A 25,357-nucleotide genomic window follows, 5' to 3' on the forward strand; every position below is an offset into this window, starting at 1 on the left:
CAAAGAAGGATGACGAAATCAAGAAGTATTCTTTTTTTCTTTCTTTTCCTTTCTCTTCCTTTCTTTTTCCTTTCTTTACTATAAAAAAAAATAATACCAAACAAACTGAAAGACTTTTGACAATGTGTCATTTTTTTTAGCAAAGAAGAGGTAAATTCGAGTTTGGATCTACAAAGAATAATCTTTTATCTCTCTCGATTTTTAAGTCCTTAAATTCTACACACTGCATCTAAACATTAGTCCGATTCATCCATCCAAGATTGCATGATTATTAAATGTGATTTGTATTAGCATTCTTAATGTATTATGCATGATTTTCAATACAATTAACCAGGGGTAATCTGCTTCTATTCCAAATTATTAGTTTTGTAGTCATAAGAAAAGTCTATATATAAAAGCTTACTTGTATAGATAAGCCGCAATGCCCAGAATGACACACAACAAGATGATGTCAATGCAAAAGTTGCGACTCGATCGAATCTGATCACAAGCAATATATTTCACATTATTTTGAGTCAAATTTTAAAGTGAAGTAGTGGACATAAATATATTCCTATGCCTACTAAAAGTAAAAAAAAAAAAAAAAAAAAAAAAAAAAAAAAAAAAAAACAGAAAAAAGAAATTTACCTGATGAAGTGTTTGTTTGAGCCTGACATTGTTATTCCTTATATCAGACGTGGCCTTGTCAACCTAAATTGATGAAACAAATTCCCTTTAGTTGAAATATTTACACTCTGAACATAAGCTTAGGTTATGTACTCTAGGTAGAATATTCTTTAGAGATTTTGCATAGTTTCAAGAAACGAAATCAATTATCGATTCTCTTTTTTTTATTTGGCTTAATCCCTCTTCAATCCCTTACCATTACTTGATGGTAATGAATTCCCCCAATTTGTTACCTTCCTCCCCCCTCAAGTAACAAAATCCATTACTTGAAGTTAATGGTTACTCTTTATTTCCATTCCTTGGCTTGAACCAAACACTCAATAAAGGTAACCATTTTTGTTACCATTCCCCTTCTCTATTTGTATCCATCCCTTTCCATTTCATATCTTGAACCAAATGACCCCTAAGGAGTGATTAGTTATAGTATTTGATAATTACTCGACAGAGGTAATATATTGCATTGACCGACAACCTGAGCTAATACGTGGTATCATATTGATTGTTTAAACAACACTATGATAGAAGATATTACAAAATAAAAATACTTTTTTCTGTTCAATAATATAGTGCTTATTTCTTTTTTTACACGGCCTTGAAGATAAATATTTGACCTTTGATATCTTGAATTCGTTATTAATAAAAAGTTGATATTATGAAACTACACATTAAGGCGAATCTAACAGGATCGCAGATGAATATGTTTCTAATATATACAAATGTGAATATTTAGTCAAAGATTTTAAAGTCTGACCTCAAGAAAGAGAAACAACCACTACATTATACAACGTAGGGAGTAGTAAGTGATCAAATAAGAGGACTATGCAATCAATTGCCTTCTCTTAATCCTTATTTCTTTAAAGAAAATATAGCATGCAGTTCTGACACATTAGCATGTAACTAATTATTGGACTATGCTACTACTATATAGTAAGACAAAAAATATATAATTTAAAATTGTCATCTTGTTAGAATTAGAAGGTCCAGCATGAGATTTACATAATGACTCGCAAGGTGAGAAGTAAAGAGTTTGATACATCATACAAACATTTTAGAAAGAGAAAAAAAAGATTTCTAAAAGGAGACCATCTCTCTCTAGAATTCTAAATTTCTTTAGGAGAGTGCAAACCCTACCCTTTACCCCCAGTCTTTACATTCTATTCCAAACATCATCCACAATGGATGATCCTTACCTTCCATATTATCCACATAATACCTTTGCTGCTAATCCACTTAATGAAAACAACAACCTTAGAAGAGTAGGTATTCAAATAGAGTCTGAAGACCACGATACTACGCAGGAAGATTACATCCTATATAACTCAGTCCTAGGGAAAGTTAAAGATTTACGAGAATTCACCGAAGTACAAATCTCCAACTGGGTAACAACAAGTTGGTTAACTCACGATGAAGTTACAGTTAAAAAAGTAGGAAAGATCTTCTTCTTCCTATGTGCTGATGATAGGGACAGAGCTACTCTTATTGATATGGGAACAACTAACTTTCAAGGAGTCCTATTCCTGTTTACTAAATGCGTCCCGTATTCATCTTTTAATTCTCACTCCTTCCAAAGAGCTCCTATATGGATTAAAGTGGAAGGATTCCCACTTTTATACAACAAAGTAGATACTGCAAGAAGAGCACTAGAAAAGATAGGAAGAATTCTTTACTTCGACAGTGAATCTACTCGAGAAGGTTTCAAAGATTTCTTAAGAGCAAAGGTGGTTATTCCTATCAACAACCCGCTAGTACCAGGTATATACTTTAACAGACAAGAAGGTCCTAGAGTTTGGGTAGATTTTGGATATGAAGGAATTTTCGTTTACTGTAACAAATGTGGTAGAATTGGTCATAGGAGGCCGAGATGTAGAATCGCTATGGCCATTGCTCAGAAACATTTTGAAATGGTCTTAGAGGATATTGGACAAGGTGTTCACCCTACCATAGTCTCACAAGCTGCTATTCCACTTTTTACAAACAAGCTTATAGGTTTAAAACGAGTGGAAAGAAATAGAACTACCCAGGTTAACCTTGTGGATTATCTGTCACATAGAGATAATGAAGGGGATAGTATGTCCGAGCATACTATAAGTGAAGATGAATCAAATCATGATAGCTCAGACTCAAGCGGATCATCAGGAGCGAATGGACCAACAAATCATGCTACCGGGCACTCTGAGGGACCTAATAACGAGGAAGAAAACAACTATCATCACAATCCACCAGACAGCAGGGAGAATCATCGTCCGGAATCTTCCAAAAGGAAAAGAGCTGAAGATAATGAGCATGATCACAGCCGGAAGAGAACGAGATTTGATAATCTCAACATGTCTCAATTAGGGGAGGAAAAGAAAGTCAAAAATCATGATGATTTTGCCTCGTTCAATGCGCGCCACACTATTCAAATTCAGACAAGGGAGACCAAAGACCAAGAAAAGGGGGTGCTTCCATTTACTCCTCACCCACCAAAGAGGAAATGCATTTTTACTGGCAATAGGATTAATGAGGAGATAAGAGAGTTAAGGCGGGAGAAGAAAAGGCGACGGATGATAAATGCACAAGGAGGACTCAACCACCTGCCTGGAGAGATGAGCCACAATCCTACAGGTAAGTTTTTCTTTCTAGCAGTATGCATTATGCTTTTAGGAAATTACAATACTACCCACTCCTCTCATGCAAAGGGTACTAGGGTAATTTCCTATAGTAAGTTTTCAAAAAAATGCCCAGATTTTTACTTCCAGACTGCTCTTAGAGTTTTTCTCCTGGCATGCTGGGCTAGAAAGAGAAACTGGACTGCAAATTCCTTCGCGTCAGTACACTTAAACTCTGCTCTCCTTTTCTATTTATACCTCATCTACCTCAAATGCTTTGTACTTCAGAATCTTATCTCAAATTCTCCAAGTAAACACCCAAAAATGGCAAACAAAACAAAAATCCACCTTACTCCTCCCTCACCCTCTACAGACAACAACAATCCTTTCCACCCTCACGAGGAAGTTAACCTTGCCGATCTCTTCCTCAACGTCCAAATCTCAGACAGTGACCGTCTTATGATTCCTACTGATCCCTTTAACGATTTCTTCATACCATTTGGCTCGATCCCATACTTCGAAACCCATAATTCACCAACTTCTACTCACTTTCATGATGAACCCATGTTTGAGGAAGCTCTACATTTCAAAAACCCTCCTAACTCTCCCTCTCTGAATGCTGCTCTTCCAAGTTTCGACTCATTTGATCCTCTTCAGTTAAATACTTTCAAATTTTCTCCTCCAAATGTCACGCAAGATTCGAAAGGTAAGCTTGAGGAAAAACATGCAGTTGACGAATCCCAGAATCTTCCCTCTTTTTCTCTCTCAAGGTCACCTTTTCACCCTCGTGTGGAAATTGACCTCACGAGTGCATCCTCGTCACAAAAAAGAAAGAATAGGACCACATCTCTCTCCTTTTCGGATTGGGATGAGATGGGCAAGTTGGTCAAACGGGACCCCCATGTTCCCTTTGACCAAAGCCTTCCTACCCAAAAAAACTGAGCCAACCCAGGCCCATAAGATCAACTATAAAAGCCTAGACCTCACTAATTTGTCCACAAACTCTTCATCTGATTCTCACTCACTTATTGATACGCCTCCAAATACACCAACTTCACAAGGCTCTTTTAACTCAGCCATCTCAGATCCCTGTGGAAGAGTGGGATTTTGCCATTGAAACCATGGATCTTAATGTCATATTGGATTTCGAAGGAAATAAGGATACCCACAAAGAAAAAGACTCCTCGCCCACCCTTTTCATAAAAAGAAGGAAAAGAAGAGAATGGCAGCCCAAGGGGCTGATAGCACATTATCTGAGATCTTTCGAAGATAAGGCAAAAAAATCAACTGATGTTCAGATTTTTGACCTCAATTCCCCACCGTCTGAAGACCCTGTTCTAGCTGAACCGTCAAGAGCCAAGCGCCTCAAAGTGCAGAAGAAAACAAAAGGGAAAGGTACCCTCAAGTTTGGGCTGAGTGACGAAGATATTTCAGATGGGAAATCTCATGATGGAGAAGGTTCTCACCCTCCGAAGTCCAAGGGCTCGAAGTCTCTCGGGAAAACTATGCTGAAGAAGAAGAAATCAGGTGCGGCTGACCAACAGTCTTGCTTCAAGATATGAGTCTTCTTAGTTGGAACTGTAGGGGACTTAAAAACCTTGGTTCCCAAAACTTAGGTTTTATTTCCAGCATAGTTAGTACTAATAGTATTGACTGTATTTTCCTGTCTGAAACCAAGTGTCAGGTTTCTTGTTTAGAGCCTTTTTTCAGTAAGCTGGGTTTTCAAGGTTGTAAGGGGTTTGATGCGGATGGCGCTAAGGGGGGGTTATTTCTTTGCTGGTCTAAGAGTGTGGTAGTTTCTTCTATTAGTATTTCACAAAACTATGTATGTTGTAGTATCCACGATGTAACTGGCTTTAATTATTACGTTGCTTTTGTTTACGGTTCGCCTGTCTTTGATGATCGTTCGAAAATCTGGACCAATCTCACTACTACCATGGAAAATAACAAAGGAAAATGGTTATTGATAGGAGATTTCAACCAGGTGGAAAATAATAGTCAAAAACTTGGAGGATCTGTGATTATAAGAGGAGCAACACAATTCATAGATTGGAAGTTTACAAACCACCTTTTGGACATTCCTTATCATGGGGTAAACTATACTTGGACAAACAATAGGTCTAATTCAGCGGCAATTTATGAAAGATTAGACAAAGCTTTTTGCAATCCAGAGTGGATGGATAATTTTCCGGAGGCGGAGGTTTGGAACCTCCCTATACTGTTATCATATCATAGCCCTCTTATTCTCCAATTGCACAGACAAAGCATAGGGAAAAGAAAGCGACCATATAGGCTTGATGCATGGAGCTTACACCACCCAGAGGTTTGCGAATTAATTAAGAAAGATTGGGAGAGGACTCATGAAGGATCGCCGGCTTTTGTTCTCCAAAGGAAAATACAAAATTCTCTTAGGAGTATTAGAGGATGGTGCCTTAGCTATAAGAAGGCACACAACATTAACTGGGTCGACATCAATAAAAACCTCACAGAGCAACAAAAAGGCATTGTGTCGATTAATCAAGCTCAAAAGGATCATGAAAATAGGACTAATACCTTGAACTCAATAGAGGTAAAGTCTGAATATTGGAGACAAAGAGCTAAGTCCAGATGGGACGATTTGTCGATTTGGGAGATAAAACTTCAGCCTTCTTTTACAAAAGTGTCAAGGGAAGAGCCACGAGAAACGAGATTAAGGCGATTAAGGATGGGATGGGAAATTGGATCTCGAATCAAGCACAAATCAAAGAACTATTCTTGGAGAATTTTAAGGAAACTTATCAATGTGGAAAGAGTTGTGGAGAGGCCCTCCTATTTGATGACCCTTTTTTTTTCACCAGTGGCTACATTGTCCCAGTCCCATATTGATCTCCTTAGCAAGCCATTCTCAAACGATGAAATTAAAGCAGCGTGCTTCAGTCCCAAAACCCTCAAATCTCCTGGACCAGATGGCACCCCACCGGCCTTCTTCCAGCAAAACTGGGACATTGTGGGATCGGATGTGATTAAGAGTGTGAACTCCTTTCTATCCTCATGTTACTTGCTCAAGGAGGAAAACCGAACCTTCATCACACTCATTCCTAAAAGAGACAGACCACAAGATACAAAAGATTTTAGACCCATAAGCCTTTGTAATTCTTCTTACAAAATTATAGCCAAAACTCTTTCTAATAGGCTTAAGTTGATCATGGGAGATATAGTCGACGAGTTTCAGAATGCCTTTGTTCCAGGAAGACAAATGGCGGACAACTGTTTCATCTCACATGAAATTACTAATTGGGTTAGAAAGAAGAAGAAAGGAAATAGTTTCGCGGGGATTCTAAAGGTGGACCTGAGCAAAGCTTACGATAGGATCAGATGGGAATTTGTTGAAATAATGCTGCGAAGGATGAACTTTCCAGAGATTTGGGTAACTTGGATCATGCAATGTATTACTACAGTGTCCTACTCAGTATTGGTGAATGGAGAACCATCGAAAGTGTTTCGCCCATCAGTTGGTCTCAGACAAGGAGATCCACTATCTTCATATATTTTTATCCTTTGTATGGAGGTCCTCTCGCGAAACCTTTCTAAGATGCAAAATAACAAGGATCTTAACGGTCTCAAAATAGCAAGAAATGCGCCAAAAATTTCCCACTTGTTTTTCGCTGATGATGCCTTGTTCTTCTTCAAAGCCAACCCCAAAAATTGTTGGGCCATAAAAAACGTTCTAGCTACCTTTTGTGAAAAGTCTGGAGAAAAGTTAAATTTCGAAAAATCTCATGTCATCTTTAGCCCTAATACTCCGCCAAAGTTCAGGAAGATTCTCAGGAAGCCTCTGGGAGTGAAGGATAAAGATAAAATAGGATCCTATTTAGGATGCCCGATGGAAGTCGATGGGAGAACCACTTCAGTCTTCAATGACATTACTACAAAAACTGCCAACAAAATACTGACTTGGAAATTCAGCACTCTCTCCCAAGCTGGTAAGCTTATCCTCATCAATACAATTCTAACTGCTCTAGCCTCCAGCATTATCTCTATTTACCTACTTCCAGTAAAAACCACTAGAAATATCACCTCTTTGCTCTTAAAGTTATGGTGGTCGTCTTCTATGGAAAAGAAACCGATTTATTAGAGGAAACGTGAACTTCTAGAAAAACATAAATTTCTAGGGGGTTTGAGCTTTAGGAATGTGGCTCATGTGAACAAAGCTTTGCTCTTTAACCAAGCATGGCGAGTCCACAAAAACAAAGATTCTCTCATCCATAAACTGTATACGGCCAAGTACAAGAAAGACCCAATTCAGATGGTCATGGATAATGAAGAGCCAAAGAATGGGTCTTACGCCTTCCGCAGCCTTTTCCAAGCTAGCAAAGCGTTCAAGGAAGGTCTTTATAAGAAGCTAGGGAACGGAAGGTCGATAAGAATTGATAATGACAGATGGCATGTGAACATATCCCCTAAACCCAAAGTCCCGGAAATTCATGAGTCGCGTGAACGGTATGTTTGGGTTTCTGACCTGATTGATCAGAACAAAAAATGGAAGCCGTCTGTTATCTGGGACCTCTTTCATACTGGTGATGCACGAGAAATCTTCGCCACCCATATCCCTCATCAGGAGATCGAGGATGAGATTGGGTGGACGAAAACCAAATCTGGGAATTATACAGCAAAATCTGGGTATTGGTTCCTGAACGAGGGTCAAAGAGATCAGGTAACACCTTCGAACTCATGGACCAGATTATGGAAATCGGATATATTTCCAAAATGGAAGCTTTTTCTTTGGAAAATATTCAATAGGGCTCTACCAACCACTAACAACCTCGAGAAGAGGAAAATCAATGGTATCAACAACATTTGTTGTCTTTGCAAATAGCAATCAGAATCTCTTGAACACTTGTTCAGGGACTGCCCTCTCTCGCAAAGAATTTGGAGTTGCTCTTTAGGAATCGTGGCAACAAACGGAAATCACCTGAAACTCCAAGAATGGATCAAAATTTTTTTGAATCTATTCAAAAAGAGGAAGGTAGAAGAAGGTCGAAGAGTAGAAATTGACTTCATTGCAACTCTGTGGGGTATTTGGATCCATCGAAATGAAGTCATTTTTAAGGGAGAGAATGCAAACCCGATGAGAATAATGTCTATAATAAGGGAACATTCCATGAGAGCCAGGAAAAAAAGGAAAGAGGAAAATTCAAATCACATCATAGCTCCAAGGATTTCAAATAAGGTGGAGGAAGGCTCGAGTACGTTAGATTGGACAATAGGAGACAGAACTACAAGTAATGTTCAAACATTAGTTGTAGATGGAGCTTGGAAGAAGAAAGCGGGTTCAAATGAATGGCAAGCAGCAATAGCTTGGAAGAATACAAACAATGATCCTACAGAAGAATCAGCGCATAAAATCTTCGCTAACTCCCCAACGCAAACAGAAGCTTATGCAATACTCAAGGCGATTTCGGACATGGCTTGGAGAACCGCAGGGATAATAATACATTCGGATAGTAGAGAGGTCATACTAGCTCTAAGGAACGAGAAAAGCTCAAATAAAAACATAGATGGCATCATTAGAGATATTAAGAGAATAGCAGAGGGGTTCATGTTTGTTTCTTGTATTAAAGTCTCTAGGTCAGAAGTAAAATTAGCTCATAATCTTGCTACACAAGCAAGAAAAAGCTAATTCCTAGTTTGTTTTATTTTACCTATTGTTAAAAAAAATAATAATAAAATAATCATACAAACATTTTGATTAACAAACAATCATGGAAATCATCTTTGATTTTCCAATACCCAAAAGCAGATATTGCTTGACGTTGGTCTCTTGTCACAAATAGAATTGAAGCTTGGTGTATGAAAGATGCAAAGTAATTGGTCACTGTTCTAAACCATTTACAAAAACTTTTACCAACATTTGTGAGTGACACAAGGTTCCAAAGAAACGTTATGTTAAGAGCAAGAATATCGGTAGTCTGGAGTATCGAGTCTCAGCGCAGATTTTGGTCAGTCTGCCTCTAGACTACCGATATTTGGACTAAATGGGATGATGAGTTTGAGAATGAGTTTTGGTTTCCCAAACTCAATCTCAGACTTGGTTGTGGGCTTTTGGTAGAATAGATGTTATCTAAAATAATATGTTCAACTTTTGGAAGAGAGTCTGAGGGATAAAGTGTAAAACTGGAATGAGTCTGGTGTGAGTCTTAAAAAATAAAAAGTAGATAAAAATTAGTGGAAAGCTGATGTGGCACAATAATCTGAAAGTTGGGTTTGGGTTTGAAAGATAAACTCACCCTAAGGGTGCTAAGAGGTGACACATAGAGCACTGTAGTTCTTGCCCACATGTACAACTGTCAAAAAATGACCCCACTCGAGGCTCCAATCCGACTTGAGTTTCTTGGTTTTTGAAAACAAATTTTCGACCGAAATGACATGAGCCCGATGGACATGTAAGTTTTTGGTTAGTGATGGACCTAAACTACATCCCACTTGATTGTCCCAAATTTCTAACTACATTTGAAAACATAATATCTTTTAAATGTAAAATATAATATTTTACATAATATAACTAATCAATAATCAAACATTCATTATCTTCGATTTGTTATGATAAAACATCGTTTATAATGCTATTATTAATCTAAATTTTGCCAATTAATCATATAAATATGTTACTAATATGACCCTTATATTATACTATAAATTAAACACTAGCTATACAAACGAAAACATTGATATTATGGAAAAAAAAAACACATAAAAAATAAAAAGGCATCATTTACCCGTATTGTGACCCTAATTAGACCTGCAACCCACATAACCCGACTTTTGTTCGACCCAACCCGACAATACACTCGATCTGTGTCTGATCCGACTTTAATTTAGCAATCTTGAAACATGTCCAGTCTGACCCATTGATAGGTTTATCCACATGTTTTAATAATTATAGTATATAATAAATAGTCCATTTAAAATGGACCAAGTAGTAAGAATTGTACTAGTAATTGTTACCCTAGGAGGGAAAAAATATATAAGTATGTGTTACTAATACGACCCTAATATTATTCTAAAAATGAAATACTAGCTATACAAACGAAAATACATTTTTTTTACCGGAACGAAAATATTAATTTTATGTAAAAAGTAGACAAATAAAAAATAAAAAGGCATCATTTACTTTATTGTGACCTAAATCTGACTCACAGCCCACATAACGCGACTTTTGTTCGACCCAACCCGGTAATACACTCGATTTGTGTTTGATCCGACTCTAATTTAGAAAACTCAAAACCTGCCCCGTCCGACCAATTTATAGGTTTACCACATTTTTTAATAGTAATTGTATATAATAGATAGTCGATCGAAAATTGACCAAGTAGTAAGATAGTTTTAGACAGCTCCTTATAATTATTTACAACTAGCCTTATATGCACGCAATGCGTGCATCAATTTCAAAACTTATTATTCTACCATATATTCTATTTATAATATAGTTATTATTACACTTAAAGATTAATAGTTAGATAAATTTAGATACATATTAATTCGTTAACGTAAAATACTAGCAAAAGTTATGAGTGTTTTTAATATTAATTTTTTGTGAAGTAATTTTGAACCAAAAAAAAAAGACATAGTGAGTTGGTTTGCCTGAATTAAAGAGTATCAAAGTTAGTGATGTGTCAGCTTTTTCTGGTTGACATCCTGTATACCATCTTCTATTATAAAAAAAAGGTTAAGATATTTTGTCCATATAATATTTTGATTGAAATATTTGATGCATATACCATTTTTAACTTCTTTAGAATGACAAGTTGATGTGAAAGGGTTCTGAAATTGTTTTCTTTTGATATTTTTTTTTTCATTCCATTATATCCTTAAGGGTAATTCAGGTTTTTTTAGAAAGTGGATACCATGTTTCTCCCTATTTCCCTTATATAAAAGAAATTTGTTCTATTTCATTTTCGATAACATTTCTTTTCTCTCTTTTGGCCTTATTCTTTATTTATTTTGGTCATGATAAAAAGGATGATCATTACAAAGTTAGGAACTATAGCTGCACCAATTACTACTATATAATGTCAATGCAACATCATAGGCCACTATGGTCCTGTTTGACAAACAGAGTTTAGAGTTTAGCTGTAAGAGTTTAGAGTTTGTTGTTAGAGTTTTAATCTTTTGTTAATCAGATTTGACCGCTGATTTGACACCTTCTTTTAATAAATATGTTTGGTAACAATTAACTGATTGTTAAAAGCATATTCCCATTTGTTTGTGTGAAATGATATTTATAGACATTTTAATACACTTGGTAGTATTATTATTAAAGGTATAAAATTAATAAACATATTTTTACCTAATCCTCTACAGAAAAAACTCCTATTAGGAGCTTTTTCATTTTGAGAGTTTTTATTCCAAAACTCTCTCTAAAACTCTCTTCTACCAAATACCCATTTAGAGTTTTTAACTAGTTAAAACTCTAAAAATGGTCCAAAACTCTCTTTTTACTCCAAAACTCTAATTGTCAAACACCCCATATGTTACTCTTTCTTCTTCATTGTGTGATAGTCGCAATTACTACTCTATAATGTCAATACGTACAACATCATAGGTCATTATAATTTTTTCTTTCTTCTTCATTGTGTGACAACTCTTTGAGTAATTTATAAATTTTCAATAAATCTCTACTCGTATTTAAAATATCAAAAAATTATCAAAATATTACACTATATAATACAATCTCATTAACCGGTTATTACTCCCTCCTAATAGTCATTATTTATACATTCCAAAATAGTCTTTATAATTAAGCACATTTATTTAGTGAATGGTCCCACTATTAGGGGTGTCCATAAATGGTCACAAGAATTTCAAGATCCCAAGATTTTTACGGTTTTGGTTCTGATCCAATTTTGGCCCCGTGCACACCCCAACCCACTTACATAATACTTCTCTCCTACCCCCTTATCCCACCACAAATTTTCTCGAAGTTCAAATAAAGAAAAGTACTTAGTATGTCCCACTTATCTCCTATCACATTTAGCTTTCTAATAATATAACAATTAATAATATCACTCAATAATTTGTGTAATATAATTTTATTTTATGATAAGTGTTCAAACCAAAGATGGAGGGATTTATATCTAATTGAAGCCTTTTTTTTAATTTACTCAAATCATGTTAGTATCAACGAGCCATCCACACACAATAAAGAAAAAAATATAAAAATGAAACTATCTTACCTTTGTGTCAATTTCATCGACCAAGGGTACTTGTCTATCGAGTTCCTATATGCAATTGAAAGATAATAAAAGAAAAGAGTTAGCCCACCTATAAAAAATGATAAAGTATATGCATGTTTATTTATTTTATATGTATCTAACAAAACAATGTAACTCAATTAAAAGTGTAATTTTCTCAACTATAAATGAATTATTTCTTTTGATAAAGCTATAAATGAACAAAATTACATGAGTTTAACAAACTGTGAGGACTAGTACCCATTTAATGCTGGATTCTATAATTTAATGATCAAAGTAATATAACTTTTAGTTTATTTAAAATCTGGTCACTAATTAAACAAAATTGAATTTTTCAATGCAAGCATATGTATTAGGTAATGTGTTATTAAGTGCCACAAGTCCTACTAACTTTTTTAGTGCACTCATTAATTAAAGTTACAAAATCTCACAAGGTTGTATTACTATAGTTATTGTAAAATAAGGTATATTTTTTCCTAAATGAGCCACTTACATTATAATTGACCATTTATAGAAAAAGGTGATCTTTTTTATTAAAAGTAATTCCTCACTTAGTATTAGATTATGTAAATAAATCTTTGATATATTCTTTTGCATATCACTTAGTGTATATCTTTGATACATTCCTTGTATAGGATTTGTATAAATATGCTTCTGTTTGATGAAAGAATGCAAGGAGGTTATTTCCTACATGGTATCAGACTAGGTTTAGGGTTTTCTCCCTCTCCCTCCTTCTCATGCGCCTGCCGTACCTCTTCTCCTTCCTTCTTTCTCTTCCCACCATGACATAAGCTTCCTCTATAACCTCCTTTCACCTTGCTCTTGCTGTCAACAACATTAAAACTTTAATTCCTATCACCTTGGAGATGGAGAAATTTCAATACTCTTCCTGGGCAGTAATGTTTAAAATCCACGCTCGAGCCTATCAAGTATTCAACCACATCACTCCCCCTAACTCGCCTACGCCTCCTTCTTCCTATGAAAATGAATTGTGGTCTCGGCTCGACCCGATCATCCTTCAATGGATTTATGTCACGATATCTAGCGATCTCCTTCAACCCGACTCTATTGTGCAACAAGGATGGGATCACTTGAAGGACATATTCCAAGATAGTCGAAACTCCAGCGCATTTCACTTGGAAAATCAATTTACTAATATTAATATGTAAGATTTTTCCAACATGTCGTCTTCTACGAACGTTTAAAGATGATTGACGATCAACTCGCCAACATCGGTTCCCTTGTGAATGAAAACACATGGTCCTCACCCTTGTTTGTGGACTGCCCAAAGCTTATGAGTAAGCACAGTGAGCCTTTCCCCTCCATTTATAAAGCTCCATCCATGCTTACTCTGGAAGAATCTCGTCAGGCTTCCTAAGTCACTGTTGAGGCCTGGCCTCTGCTACTAGCTCTGCTCTTCTTGTCACTATTGATGCCTCGTCCGAGCCTCACTCTTCGGGTCATACTTCCTCCAACAGTTCACCACATTCTCGTGGTCAATGTAACTCCAACCCCTACAACCATCGTGGCCCTAGTGGCGGCCACTGTGGCAAAGGCTGCCAAGATGGGTCAGGGTCTGGCGTGGTGGTAGGTCCTTGCAGCAGCACCAACAACCTGCCACTTCTTTGTGGCCTTCTAGGGGCACTTGGAAGCAGCCCCCTCCTTGACATCCTTGGGCTCCATCCCATGCCTTGGGCCTTACCCCCTGGCCATATCCTATTGCCTTGCGGCACTGTCCTCCTACCGGACGCTACCAACATCCCAATGTTCTCGGTCCTTGCCCAACTCAGCAAGCCTTCACAACCCAAGCAACTCCACCCGATACTTATGATTCATTTCCCCACCGATGTTGAGGCCGCAATGTTTACTTTCTATCTCACTCCTCCGGAAGATGGGTGGAAAACAAATATTGGTGCCACATAACGTATGACAACTCAGCAAGGTACTCTCTCTTCATATTTTAATTTGAGCAATGAATGTAATATTACTGTTGGCAATGGTAACACTATTCCAATTCGTAGCATTGGTTAGTCTCATTACCGTCCCCCTCTCCCCCTATGTCCCTTAATAATGTCCTTCATGCTCCTAACCTTATCTAAAATTTTATCTTTGATCGTAAGTTCACCACTGATAATTCTTTTTCTCTTGAATTTGACCATTTTGGTTTTTCAATGAAGGACCTTATGATGGGGACACTTCTTATAAGATGTAATAGCTCGGGTGATCTCTATCCCCTTAGACATTCTGAACTTCAACATTTACGTCTCTCTCCTCCACTCTCTAGCATAATCGTTTTAGACATTCTGGCTCTGCTGTTCAAAAACACAATTTTATTTCTTGTAATAATAATAAGAGTTATACTCTTTGTCCCTCGTGTCCTCTTGGAGAATAAGTCAAATTATCGTTTAATTCTTTATTATATTTTTTTTGTTTCTACAATGCCTTTTGAACATTATTCATAGTGATATTTGGACACCTCCTACTTTGAGTTCCTCGCGACATTATTATTATGTGTTGTTATTGGATGATTTTACAAATTTTGTATGGATTTTCCCCCCTCGCTAAAATATCTGAAGTGTATGCTATCCATTCCGTACTCATTCTTACTCAATTTGAAAGGGACATAAAATATTTTCTATGTGACAATGGTCGAGAATATGATAATGCTCCTTTCCGCCAATTTTGTACTACTCATGACATTTACATTTAATTTCGTTTCTCTTGCCATATACTTCATCTCAAAATGGGAAATTGGAACGCAAAATTCGTACTCTCAATAACATTATCCTCACACTCCTATCTCATTCTTTTGTGTCTCCTTCTTTTTGGCACCATGCTCTTCAAATGACTACTTATCTTCACAATATTATCTACTAAACTCCTTAAGTATCATTCACCAACCACACTTCTCTATCAACGTAATCCGACCTATTCTCAAATTCAGATTTTTGGGTGCCTTTGTTACCAACTCTTTCCCTTCACCACTATTAATAAACTCCAAGCAAGGTCCACTCGTTGTTTGTTCTTGGAATACTCTTCCAACCATCACGGATATAGGTGTTATAATTTGACTAGTCACAAAATATTTATCTCTCGTCATGTTGTTTTTGATGAATCCATATTCCCTATCCAATCTCTAAATCCAAACACAACTCACACATATGATTTTATTCTTCATAAGATCTCTCTTGTCATCACTCACAAGTTGCCTCATCTTCTTCCGGCCCAACACACACCACAATCACCCTCCCATACTCCTCCCTGAGCCCTCTTGCTCTCCTCCGCGTTCAGCCCTCACTTCCGGTCCAGCCGAAGACCCGTCCCCTCCTCTTCCTTTTATTTTTGGCACTCTTGGTCAACCAACGCCTACCCTAGGCCCAACGCTTTTTCTCGGCCTAGCATCTACCTCCAGCCCACGCCCACGCCCCTCACCTCATTCTCCCTCCCTTACTCACTCAGTCTAGATTCGTTGCTTCGTTTCCTCTAACAAAGAACCCTTTGGTCGGCCTTAATGATCTGAATTGGAGAAGTGTCATGTTAGCTGAGTTTAGTGCTCTTATTAAAACAAAGACATGGGAGCTAGTGTTAATAATATTTACTTGTATGTGGCTTTTTCGTCATAAATATAATGCTTACGGTGATTTCAAAAGGTACAAAGCAAGACTTGTTATGAATGGTAAGAACTAGCAAATTAAAATTGATTCTGAGGAAACTTTTAGTCCTGTGGTCCAACAAGCCACCATCCGCACTGTTTTCAGTATTGCTCTCTCTCGCTCTTGGTCCATACATAAAATGGATGTCAAGAATGCATTTTTTAATGGTGATCTTCATGAAACTGTTTATTTGCACCAACCTCCCAGTTTTCGCGACAGTACTCACCCGGGATATGTGTGCAAATTACGGAAGACTCTTTATGGTTTAAAACATGCTCCCTCTGCGTGGTACTGTCAATTTGCATCTTTTGCTTGTAAGATTGCTTTTAGTCACATCAATTCTAGTCATTATTTGTCTATCTATCATCATGGGAACGACACTGGCTACATCGTCTTGCTCTATGTGGATGATATTGTGCTCACTGCCTCATCTGAGGTTCTCCGTGCTTCTATTATGTCGTAGCTTAGTAAGGAGTTTTCCAGGATTGATCTAGGTCCATTGAACTCTTTCCTTGGTATTTCTATCATATGGGATGAAGGGGGTCTAATCTTGTCTCACAAACATTATGGCACTGATATTCTTTCTCGGGCAAATATGTCATCTTGTAATCTATCAACTATTCTGGTTGATACTCATGCCAAACTCACGGCAACTTCAGGCCCCAAGTTAATGATCCCACTCTCTACCGTAGCCTTGTAGGGGCCCTCCAGTACTTGACTTTCACACGCCCCTACATTTCTTACGCGATTCAGCAAGTCTGCCTTTTCATGCATGATCCACGCCAAGAACATATGTAGGCCTTACCCTGTATTCTTCGCTACTTGCAGGATACTCTCTCTCTCTCTCTCGGCCTTCATATTTCTCCATCCGCCACTATTGGTCTCCCGGCCTTCATATTTCACATCTGGCTACTGTGTTTTTCTTGGTGAAAACTTGCTCTCTTGGTTTGCTAAACGTCAACCCACCTTGTCCCGCTCTCACAACAAGAATGTCACTCCTTTCCGTCCGCCAAAATCAGACGCTAAAAACGTGGGATTGGACGCTAAACATATTAGCGTCCGCTTGGGTTGTCGGACGGTAAATTCAGACGCTAAAAAGACGGATTCTTGTTGTGTCTAGTGTTGAAGCTGCATACCGTAGTGTTGTCAACGATGTAGCCAAAACTTGTTGGATACGCAACTTATTGCTTGAACTTCATTGTCTTCTCAAGCGCGCTACCTTGATGTAATGTGATAACGTCGGTGTGGTCTATCTTTCAGGTAATAACATCAATGCACCAAGCACGTTGAAGTGGATATACGTTTTATACGCGAAAAAGTGGTTCTTCGTCAGGTTTGTGTTCTGCATTTTTCTTCCCGCTATCAGATTCCTGACATTTTCACTAAGGGTCTTCCAGGATACTCTTTGAAAATTTTTGGGAAGTCTTCGCGTCCGCCTTCCTCCCATTCTGACTACGAGGGTGTATTAGATTATGTAAAAAAATCTTTTTTTTTTTTTAAGGTAAGATAAAGTCCTTTGCAAGGAAGGGAGGAAATCGGGATCCCTCCTTGAAAAGGGTGAGATTCGATCCCATGATCTGTGAGATCGGAGGTGATGCCAATACCACTAGGCTATCATCTGCTGTTCAAATCTTTGATTTATAATTTTGTATATCTCTTAGTGTATATCTTTGATAACTTCCATGTATAAGATTTGTATAAATATGCTTCTATTTAATGAAAGAACGCAAGGGGATTATTTCCTACATTTAGGAAGTGATTCATATAGGTCATGTTCAGTAAAAGTAGTTGTTGGCAGTGATATTTTAGCTTTAAGTTATCAAATTAGCTGTCTAAAGTAGAAGTGTTTGATAATAATAGTTGTTGACAAAATTTTAACGAGTAAATATGTAAAAATGGTAGCTTTTGACAAAAGCTACTCAAAATCTAGTAATCTTAGCTTTTGACCAAAACTACTCAAAAGATAAAAGCTACCTGAAAACCACTGCCAAAAGTTACTTTGACGAACACTTAAATAATTTCAAAAGCTAAAAGGTAATTAGAAGCTACTTAAGGGCTACCTCAAAAGTTGTGTCGAACACCAGTGATCCTTTTAGAGCAAAAAGTGAGATAATATTACGATCATAATTTTATTACAAAACAGTTTGATGTATACCGTATACGCATTGAAGAGAAAATCTAGAAGGGAAACTAACTCATTTAGGAGACAATTTAGAGGAGAAATATGTTGTGGCCTTTACTTTCGTGTATATATATAGTATAGGTGACAAACCTCGTTCATGTCGTGCGCCAAATTCTTCAATGTCTCCAATCCGTCCGATATGACATCTAGACCTTCATCCTAATGATAATGGTGCAAAAAGTATTTGGAATTCAAAATTTAATGTTAATACAATATCGTAATTGATTTATGACAACGACCACAAATACTTGCCTGTTTCAATTTTCTCATCTCATACTCTTGTCTAAAATTACTTGATTGCTCCGATTCTTGGAAAAACCCATCGCTTAAGTGTGCATCTGATATTTGCATTAACGCAACTAAACTATTAGTAAGAGCACTTTAAATTTTTTTATTTGGATAAATAAGAGGGACTAATCTTAGTGATTTAGTCGAGATTCGATCTAAGGTATTGAATACCACCACCACAAGACTTTACTAACTAAGCTAGTTGTCATTCATAATATAGCATTTTATTAGTTTAATGTCTATTAATTCTTATCCTCATATATTTTTTATGCAGCCTGTTTATTACACATAACAAGACTCGGTTCATTTGGCAAAATCCTTTGTTTTTACCAAAGATTCTAGAGGTTTGAGCTTTCAGCTTTAATTTGGATCTTGTGAAGTGAGAGGGTTTGAGATATATGTTCTCTTATTTTTTTTCCTCATCTCAAGATACACCCGGCTTGCAAATACTAGACCAATAAATTATAAGATTAAGGTTTGAATAGAGCATGTTAACATGCATTTTGGTATACTAATAATAAAAAAAGATAACTTGATGAGACATAGTTGCCAAATATAACTTGATGAGACATGGTTACCAAATTAATTGAGGTAATTCCCCTAACAAAAATTAATGGAGGTTATTGTTTATAAAACTTGATATAGATATAATCGTCAAATCATAAATTTTAAATTATTTTTATGTAAAGACCAATAATTAGTTATTAGCAAGTTTCTTCCCACGATTACGGGTGCGTTCTATTCAACTTATTGGACCTGAACTTATTGGAACTTATCTGAACTGAACTTATTGAACCTGAACTGAACTTATTGGAACTTATTAAACCTGATTGGACCTGATTGGACCTGATTCAACTTATTGGACCATCTGATTTTTGAACCTATTGAACTTGAGACTTATTGGACCTTGATTGACCTTATTGGAACTTATTGGAACTTATTGACCCTGATTGAAACTTTTAGACTTATGGACCTCCTGATTGAAGCTTATTAGACCTTATTGAACCTGATTGAAACTTATTTGACCTTATTAGACAAAAACATTGACCATGAATAACATAAATATTACCACTAACGTAAATACTACCCCTCAAACTTTTTTATGGAATAATAATTATTATAATTCGTCCTTTAAAAATAATTATTATTAATTATCTCTTATGATAATTAATTTAACAAAAAATTACATTTATATATTAGCCTATACATAACTTTCATCACTAATATATCTAATAGTGTTGTTTTAATTTTATAAAACACTAGTAGAAAATCAAAAAATTAATAATCATTATTATTATTGTTAACCTTAATTATTATTATGTAATTATATTATTTTTATTATTATTATTATTATTATATTATTATTATTATTGTTAACCTTAATTATTTGACCATGATTATAATTATTGTTAACCTTAATTATTATTATTATTATTTATTATTATTATTATATATGTAATTATTATTATTATTATTATTATTATTATTATTATTATTATTGTTAACCTTAATTATTTGACCATGATTATAATATCATTCAATAGCAATATGGATAATCAAATAATAGACAATAATACAAGTATAATACTATACATTGTGGTACTTTAATAAAAAATTCTAATAATAACATAATCATCTAATAGTAATATGAATAATAAAATAATAGACATAATACAAATAAATAATAAAATAATAGACATAATACAAATAAATAATAAAATAATAGACACTAATACAAGTATAATACTATATAATCATTGTGGTACTTTAATTAAAATTCTAATAATAACATAATCCGCTAATAGTGATATGAAATTATGATAAACAAAATAGTGGACAATAATACAAATGTTTATTAAACATTGACTATTTGGACCATATTGGACCTTATTAGACCTGATTGGAACTTATTAGACCTGATTGGAACTTATTGCACCTGATTGGAACTTATTGCACTTGATTGGAACTTATTGGACCTTATTAGACCTTATTGGAACTTATTGCACTTATTAGACCTTATTGCAACTTATCTGAACTTATCTGAACTTATCTGAACTTATTGGACCTGAAACTTAATTTTTTAAGTTGAACAGAACGCACCCTACATGTTTTGCTTACAAGGAGTATCTTCTAAATTAATCTCCTCACCATTAAATATAAAAATGTGCACTACTATACGACTACCTCGATCTCTATGGCCAAAAAGGAAAAAAGTAGTAAAGAAAACCATTGACTCCAAGAATAATTCTTCTTTTTTGTGTGGTGAAGATAGGAGAGTCGCTTTTAATTAAGCGAAAGCATTGGAAAGTTTGTTACGATCCAACAAATAGTGTATATGATTATTTTTTATGGAGTAGCTTCTCATCATGGTTGTAAATTACTAAGGGGACAAACCTTAACAAAACTTAGGCATAAAACCCAACAAATAGCATAGTATTTCGGGACTTAAAGCAAAACTTTACGACTAGAGTCATAAAATTGTACCTCCTTGAAAGTCAAACTTAATATTATTGGTATTGCTTGAACTGGCCCATCCTTCATTTTTGGCATTGTTTCCTCCGTCTGGGACTGCTTGAATTCTTTCTCCTAATGCAAGAGCCAAATCACCACGAGCGACCATGTCCTCCTTTGAGAGCCCCTTCACCTGTAATAACCAAATATCCTCACAAAATAGCATTGAACTCCTAAATTACTAAATTGAGTAAAATCAAGGTAGATTTGCATAAACTAGTATCCTCACTAGTTGTATTTCGGGACGGAGGGAGTAGTTCCCATTTCTATTTTGGGAGTCAAAATTTAAAATTTGACCAAATATTCTCATTAATGTATACAAAAAAACATATTCATGTGGGGTCTTGTTGGATTCGTAAACATGTACATTCATAATATCAATTTTTTATATTTTTTACTAATATGAAATAGAAGATATAATAGGTCAAAGATAATAAGCATTAAACAACCATGTTTTCATAAAAAAACTAGCTCGCCTCCCCTCTCCTTTTTCTCTTTTCTCTCTCCTTTCCCACAAAACCCTAATTTTCAACCTAGGGGCTACCACCCCCCTTTTGGGCGGTGGTAAGCCCCTTTTCTCGTTTTATTACTAGTTTTTTATGTTTATGTTTCCAATAACTCTCAGTCTCTCTCTAATGGAGAGTTTTTCTACCCATATATTGGGTTATGTCTACCCATATATTGGGTTTTATCTCTCTCAATGTGAGAGTTTAGAGAATTTGTTTTTGGGTTTTTGTGTGATTCAAGATGTTGATTTGTTGATCGAAATTTGTGTGGAGTTGCAACAAATGTCAAGACTTCGTTTACAATAACTTGAATTGAATCCGATTCTACTTCAAAACTACAAAAGATCGATAGACCCCCTTGCAGAAGGCTACATCAGACAGCGATGGGAAAGACAAGGGTTTTCAGAAGTGTTAGATCTACTCAACGATCGTGGTTTTATCATATTAGAATTGTATTTATTTCATTTTGATATGTATTTGTTTAATTTTGACTTCTATTGTAGATGTCGTATGACTTTGAATCAATGAATTAATATTATTTTCAAAAAAATAATAGGTCAAAGATACATCTCGGAGACCGTGCAAAAAGAAATAGGAACTATATTTTGGGAGGGAGGGAGTAGATTATTGTCAATAGTACCATACTGCCATTACCATTATGTTCTAGATGCTCATTTGCTCACACATCAAGTCCTCTCACATTTTGGCTAACTATTTGGCTTGTTTTTCTTTTTTTTAAAAAAAAAAAATGGGGTCAGGGTCGGGCTGGGTCAGTCTAGCCCTTGACTCGACCCGACCGCTAGCAATGACTCTAAATCCGACCCAACCCTCATACAGCATGGTCATACCCGACCTAGCCCGATCCATTGAACACGTCTAGTACTAAATTAGTACAAGAAGTATTGGCTTGGAAGTCAAGCAAAACGTCGTCCTCGAAGAAGAGATGTGAAATCTTTGATGATATTCTTTGGAGGCTAATACTCTAAAAAGTTAAAGAGCCCAAAGTAAGCATTTTTGAGAAAATATCCATTCAAAATTGAAATAAATAAGGTGAGAGGAGATGAACAACTTGCCATAGACCACAAGAAATAAATAATGTTTGCAATTGTTGATTTTAATACGGGAAAATAAAATTTCGTTCACATTTATATAGTTACAAGAGAAAATAAAATCAAAACGATATTCTTGTAATTATAAGTGAACCCAAAACAAATAAACTAAAAAACGATTGGTTAAGAATCACTCATACTATCTTTAAAAACAACACGCATACTATCACAAATATGAACAAAATAGTTGGATATAAGTTATTTTATTCTTTAAGCAAAATGAACTTAATTAACACTCAATTCTACAAAATAATACAACAAAGATTATCATGAACAAAAACTTAATACATATCAAAAATATTTAACAATTTAAAAGGATATTTTAATATTACGAACTAGTGAAGTTTCAGATTTCAAATTCTATACCATTGTTATTAATTTTTTTATCAAACCCATATTACCTTGCAAATCAAACACAACTTAATAAGTTTAAAAAACGGAAATATAAAGATGAAATTTTATATCATAAAGAATTACACTTTCTTATAGAATTGTATATAATGTAAGCAAATGCCCCCATAATTCAAAGCCAAGTGAAACGAAGCCAAACTCATTTTTCATGAAAGTAAACTAAACATAAATATTAAAGATAAGCAAGTAAAATAAACCTTCTTGTAAGCCAATTTTTGCAGCTTGGCCACCTCTTCTAATAACCTCGCCTTCGTCCGCCTTATTTCCGCGTTCATCGCTACCGCCTTCGCCCTGTTTGACTCCATTGCCACAGCCTCAGATTTCTGTTTTTTTTGGTTTGCGGATCAATGGAAGAGTATACGCTTTATTTTTTTAATTTCCATTTGTGAATGAAAACAACGCAAAAATGATAGGGAAAAATAATTGTGTAAATTGATGTTACATACACGAATTGCTCCCTCGATCTCGGATTCGACGGTGTCGTAGAGACGAGTGAAGGCGTCGTCACCGGTGCCATTACGCTCCCTTTGCTTGTCAACGTCGTATTTTTCATATTTTTTGCAGATTTCATCAACCCGGAAAAGTATTTGTATTACGCTCATCTTATCTAGTGTAACTTCTATCAATAAAATTTACTTTGATCGTAACTTTTTCGTGGTTTCTTTGCTTAACAATGATTGAGAAATGAGAACTTGAGAAGGGATGTAAACGAGTTGGTGATGGTGATGAATGACTCGGGTTGTGCCGGCATATCCTTCTCCTTCATTGTTGTATCTTTTATTTTCTGACCATTGCAAAAGCAAGACGTGACATGATTTTAGGAGTTGAACCGTTAAAAGCGGTTTACGAATTAAAGTTTAATTTTAACATGGGCGTAATTGTTTGATTTAATTTTTTTTTTTTGTTCCATACATAGTACCTCTCTTTGTTGGTTTTCAACATTGTACCAGGACTTTCAAGTGTCAAGGAGTATCTTGAAGTATAGTAGTTAAAGATTAAACTTCTAATCCAAAGTGTTGGGCCCAATAAAGGATCATCTCAATATTGTATAACAACCTTCTTAATCACTAGACATGTGGCATCTACGGGTCTCACCAAAGAGTTGGCCAAAAACTAAGAGGCCTAGAGTTGGGAAAGATGGTTACCTAAAAAGGCAACAAAACCGCTTATTTCAGGAAAGGTCCATCTTATCAAGGTTGTTTATCTGTGAATTACCAACACAATAAATAGCACCATTCTCATCGACCAATAGGTATTCAATTCTAACCTAACAAAAGTTAGAGCATCTCTCTTTTCAATTACTATATTCTCTTTATACCTCAATCACATCTGACTTGAGTATCAGAGGGGAGATCCTGTAACAACCCCGGGGTAGTCTAATCTTGTTTTGCAAAATCCTGGTGTATGTATAACGGAGCTCGTGCATGCCTTCTTGAGGCGCACATCAAGTCTCTCAACCTTTTAACAGTCCTTATTTTCTTAGACAAAATTAGTTTGGCGCCGTCAGTGGGGAGGTTACAAAAAAATTTACTTCGCCACCACTCAACAAGTTTACCTCATTATCAATCAACAATATCCCTAACCAAGAACACTCGCTTACAAGCTAACCCCAATCCAATTATTGCCCCACACTTCTGGATGATCTCAAATATCCGGATATGCACATGCATCTCAACACCATTGTACCCCATAGTACAATCCCTCAGCCTGCACCATTAGGTCAACAATAAAAAGCTGGTCCCCAACTCATATCTACAATAAATATCACGCTAATTGCAACTCAACTTCAACAAAACTCCCAACGTAGCCTGATGGATATGTTGGCGACTCTGCAACAAGGGTGTTGGCTACCGTGCCCCAATGAGCAAGTCGAGGCTTTGGTCACCTCCCATCGGGAAGAAAACATCCCACCTTCTCCAAATGGCTAGCCTCACAAAGGTCGAGAGCAAGGGAAGATAGCCAATGGGATCGGTAGAGATCTAGACATAAGGGAGATAGGCGGCAGGGGGAAGCTACCCATGCTTCCTCAAAATCGAGATCACCAAGGGGGAATGAGGGACCAAAGCCTAAAGACGCTAGAGGGAAGGGCGGGATACCTGATACATCCTCGATAAAAAGGCAGCTCATCAAGAGGGACATGGTGACTCGGCACAATCTCACCTCTCTCAGATCAATACTGGTGCTCTTAAGTTCATGGCCCCGTTCAGGCAAGC

The 25,357-nt window shown here is 36.0% G+C and overlaps 1 protein-coding gene across 1 annotated transcript; it reads right to left on the bottom strand.

Moving 5' to 3' along the window:
* Positions 1-18: 18 nt before the first annotated feature.
* On the bottom strand, positions 19-23,953 carry LOC104903255 (syntaxin-71). The gene is made up of 8 exons (XM_010691267.4): positions 23,591-23,953; positions 23,342-23,467; positions 21,092-21,251; positions 18,572-18,657; positions 18,410-18,478; positions 12,467-12,511; positions 628-690; positions 19-480 (listed from the first exon to the last, which is right to left on the bottom strand). Exons 1-8 carry the CDS (start codon positions 23,744-23,746, stop codon positions 400-402), a joined length of 786 nt encoding a protein of 261 aa, XP_010689569.2. The 5' UTR covers positions 23,747-23,953; the 3' UTR covers positions 19-399.
* Between the last annotated feature and the right edge of the window lie 1,404 nt (positions 23,954-25,357).

The sequence above is a fragment of the Beta vulgaris genome, chromosome 9 (assembly GCF_026745355.1).
Source record: "Beta vulgaris subsp. vulgaris cultivar EL10 chromosome 9, EL10.2, whole genome shotgun sequence".
NCBI classification, from domain to species: Eukaryota; Viridiplantae; Streptophyta; class Magnoliopsida; order Caryophyllales; family Amaranthaceae; genus Beta; species Beta vulgaris.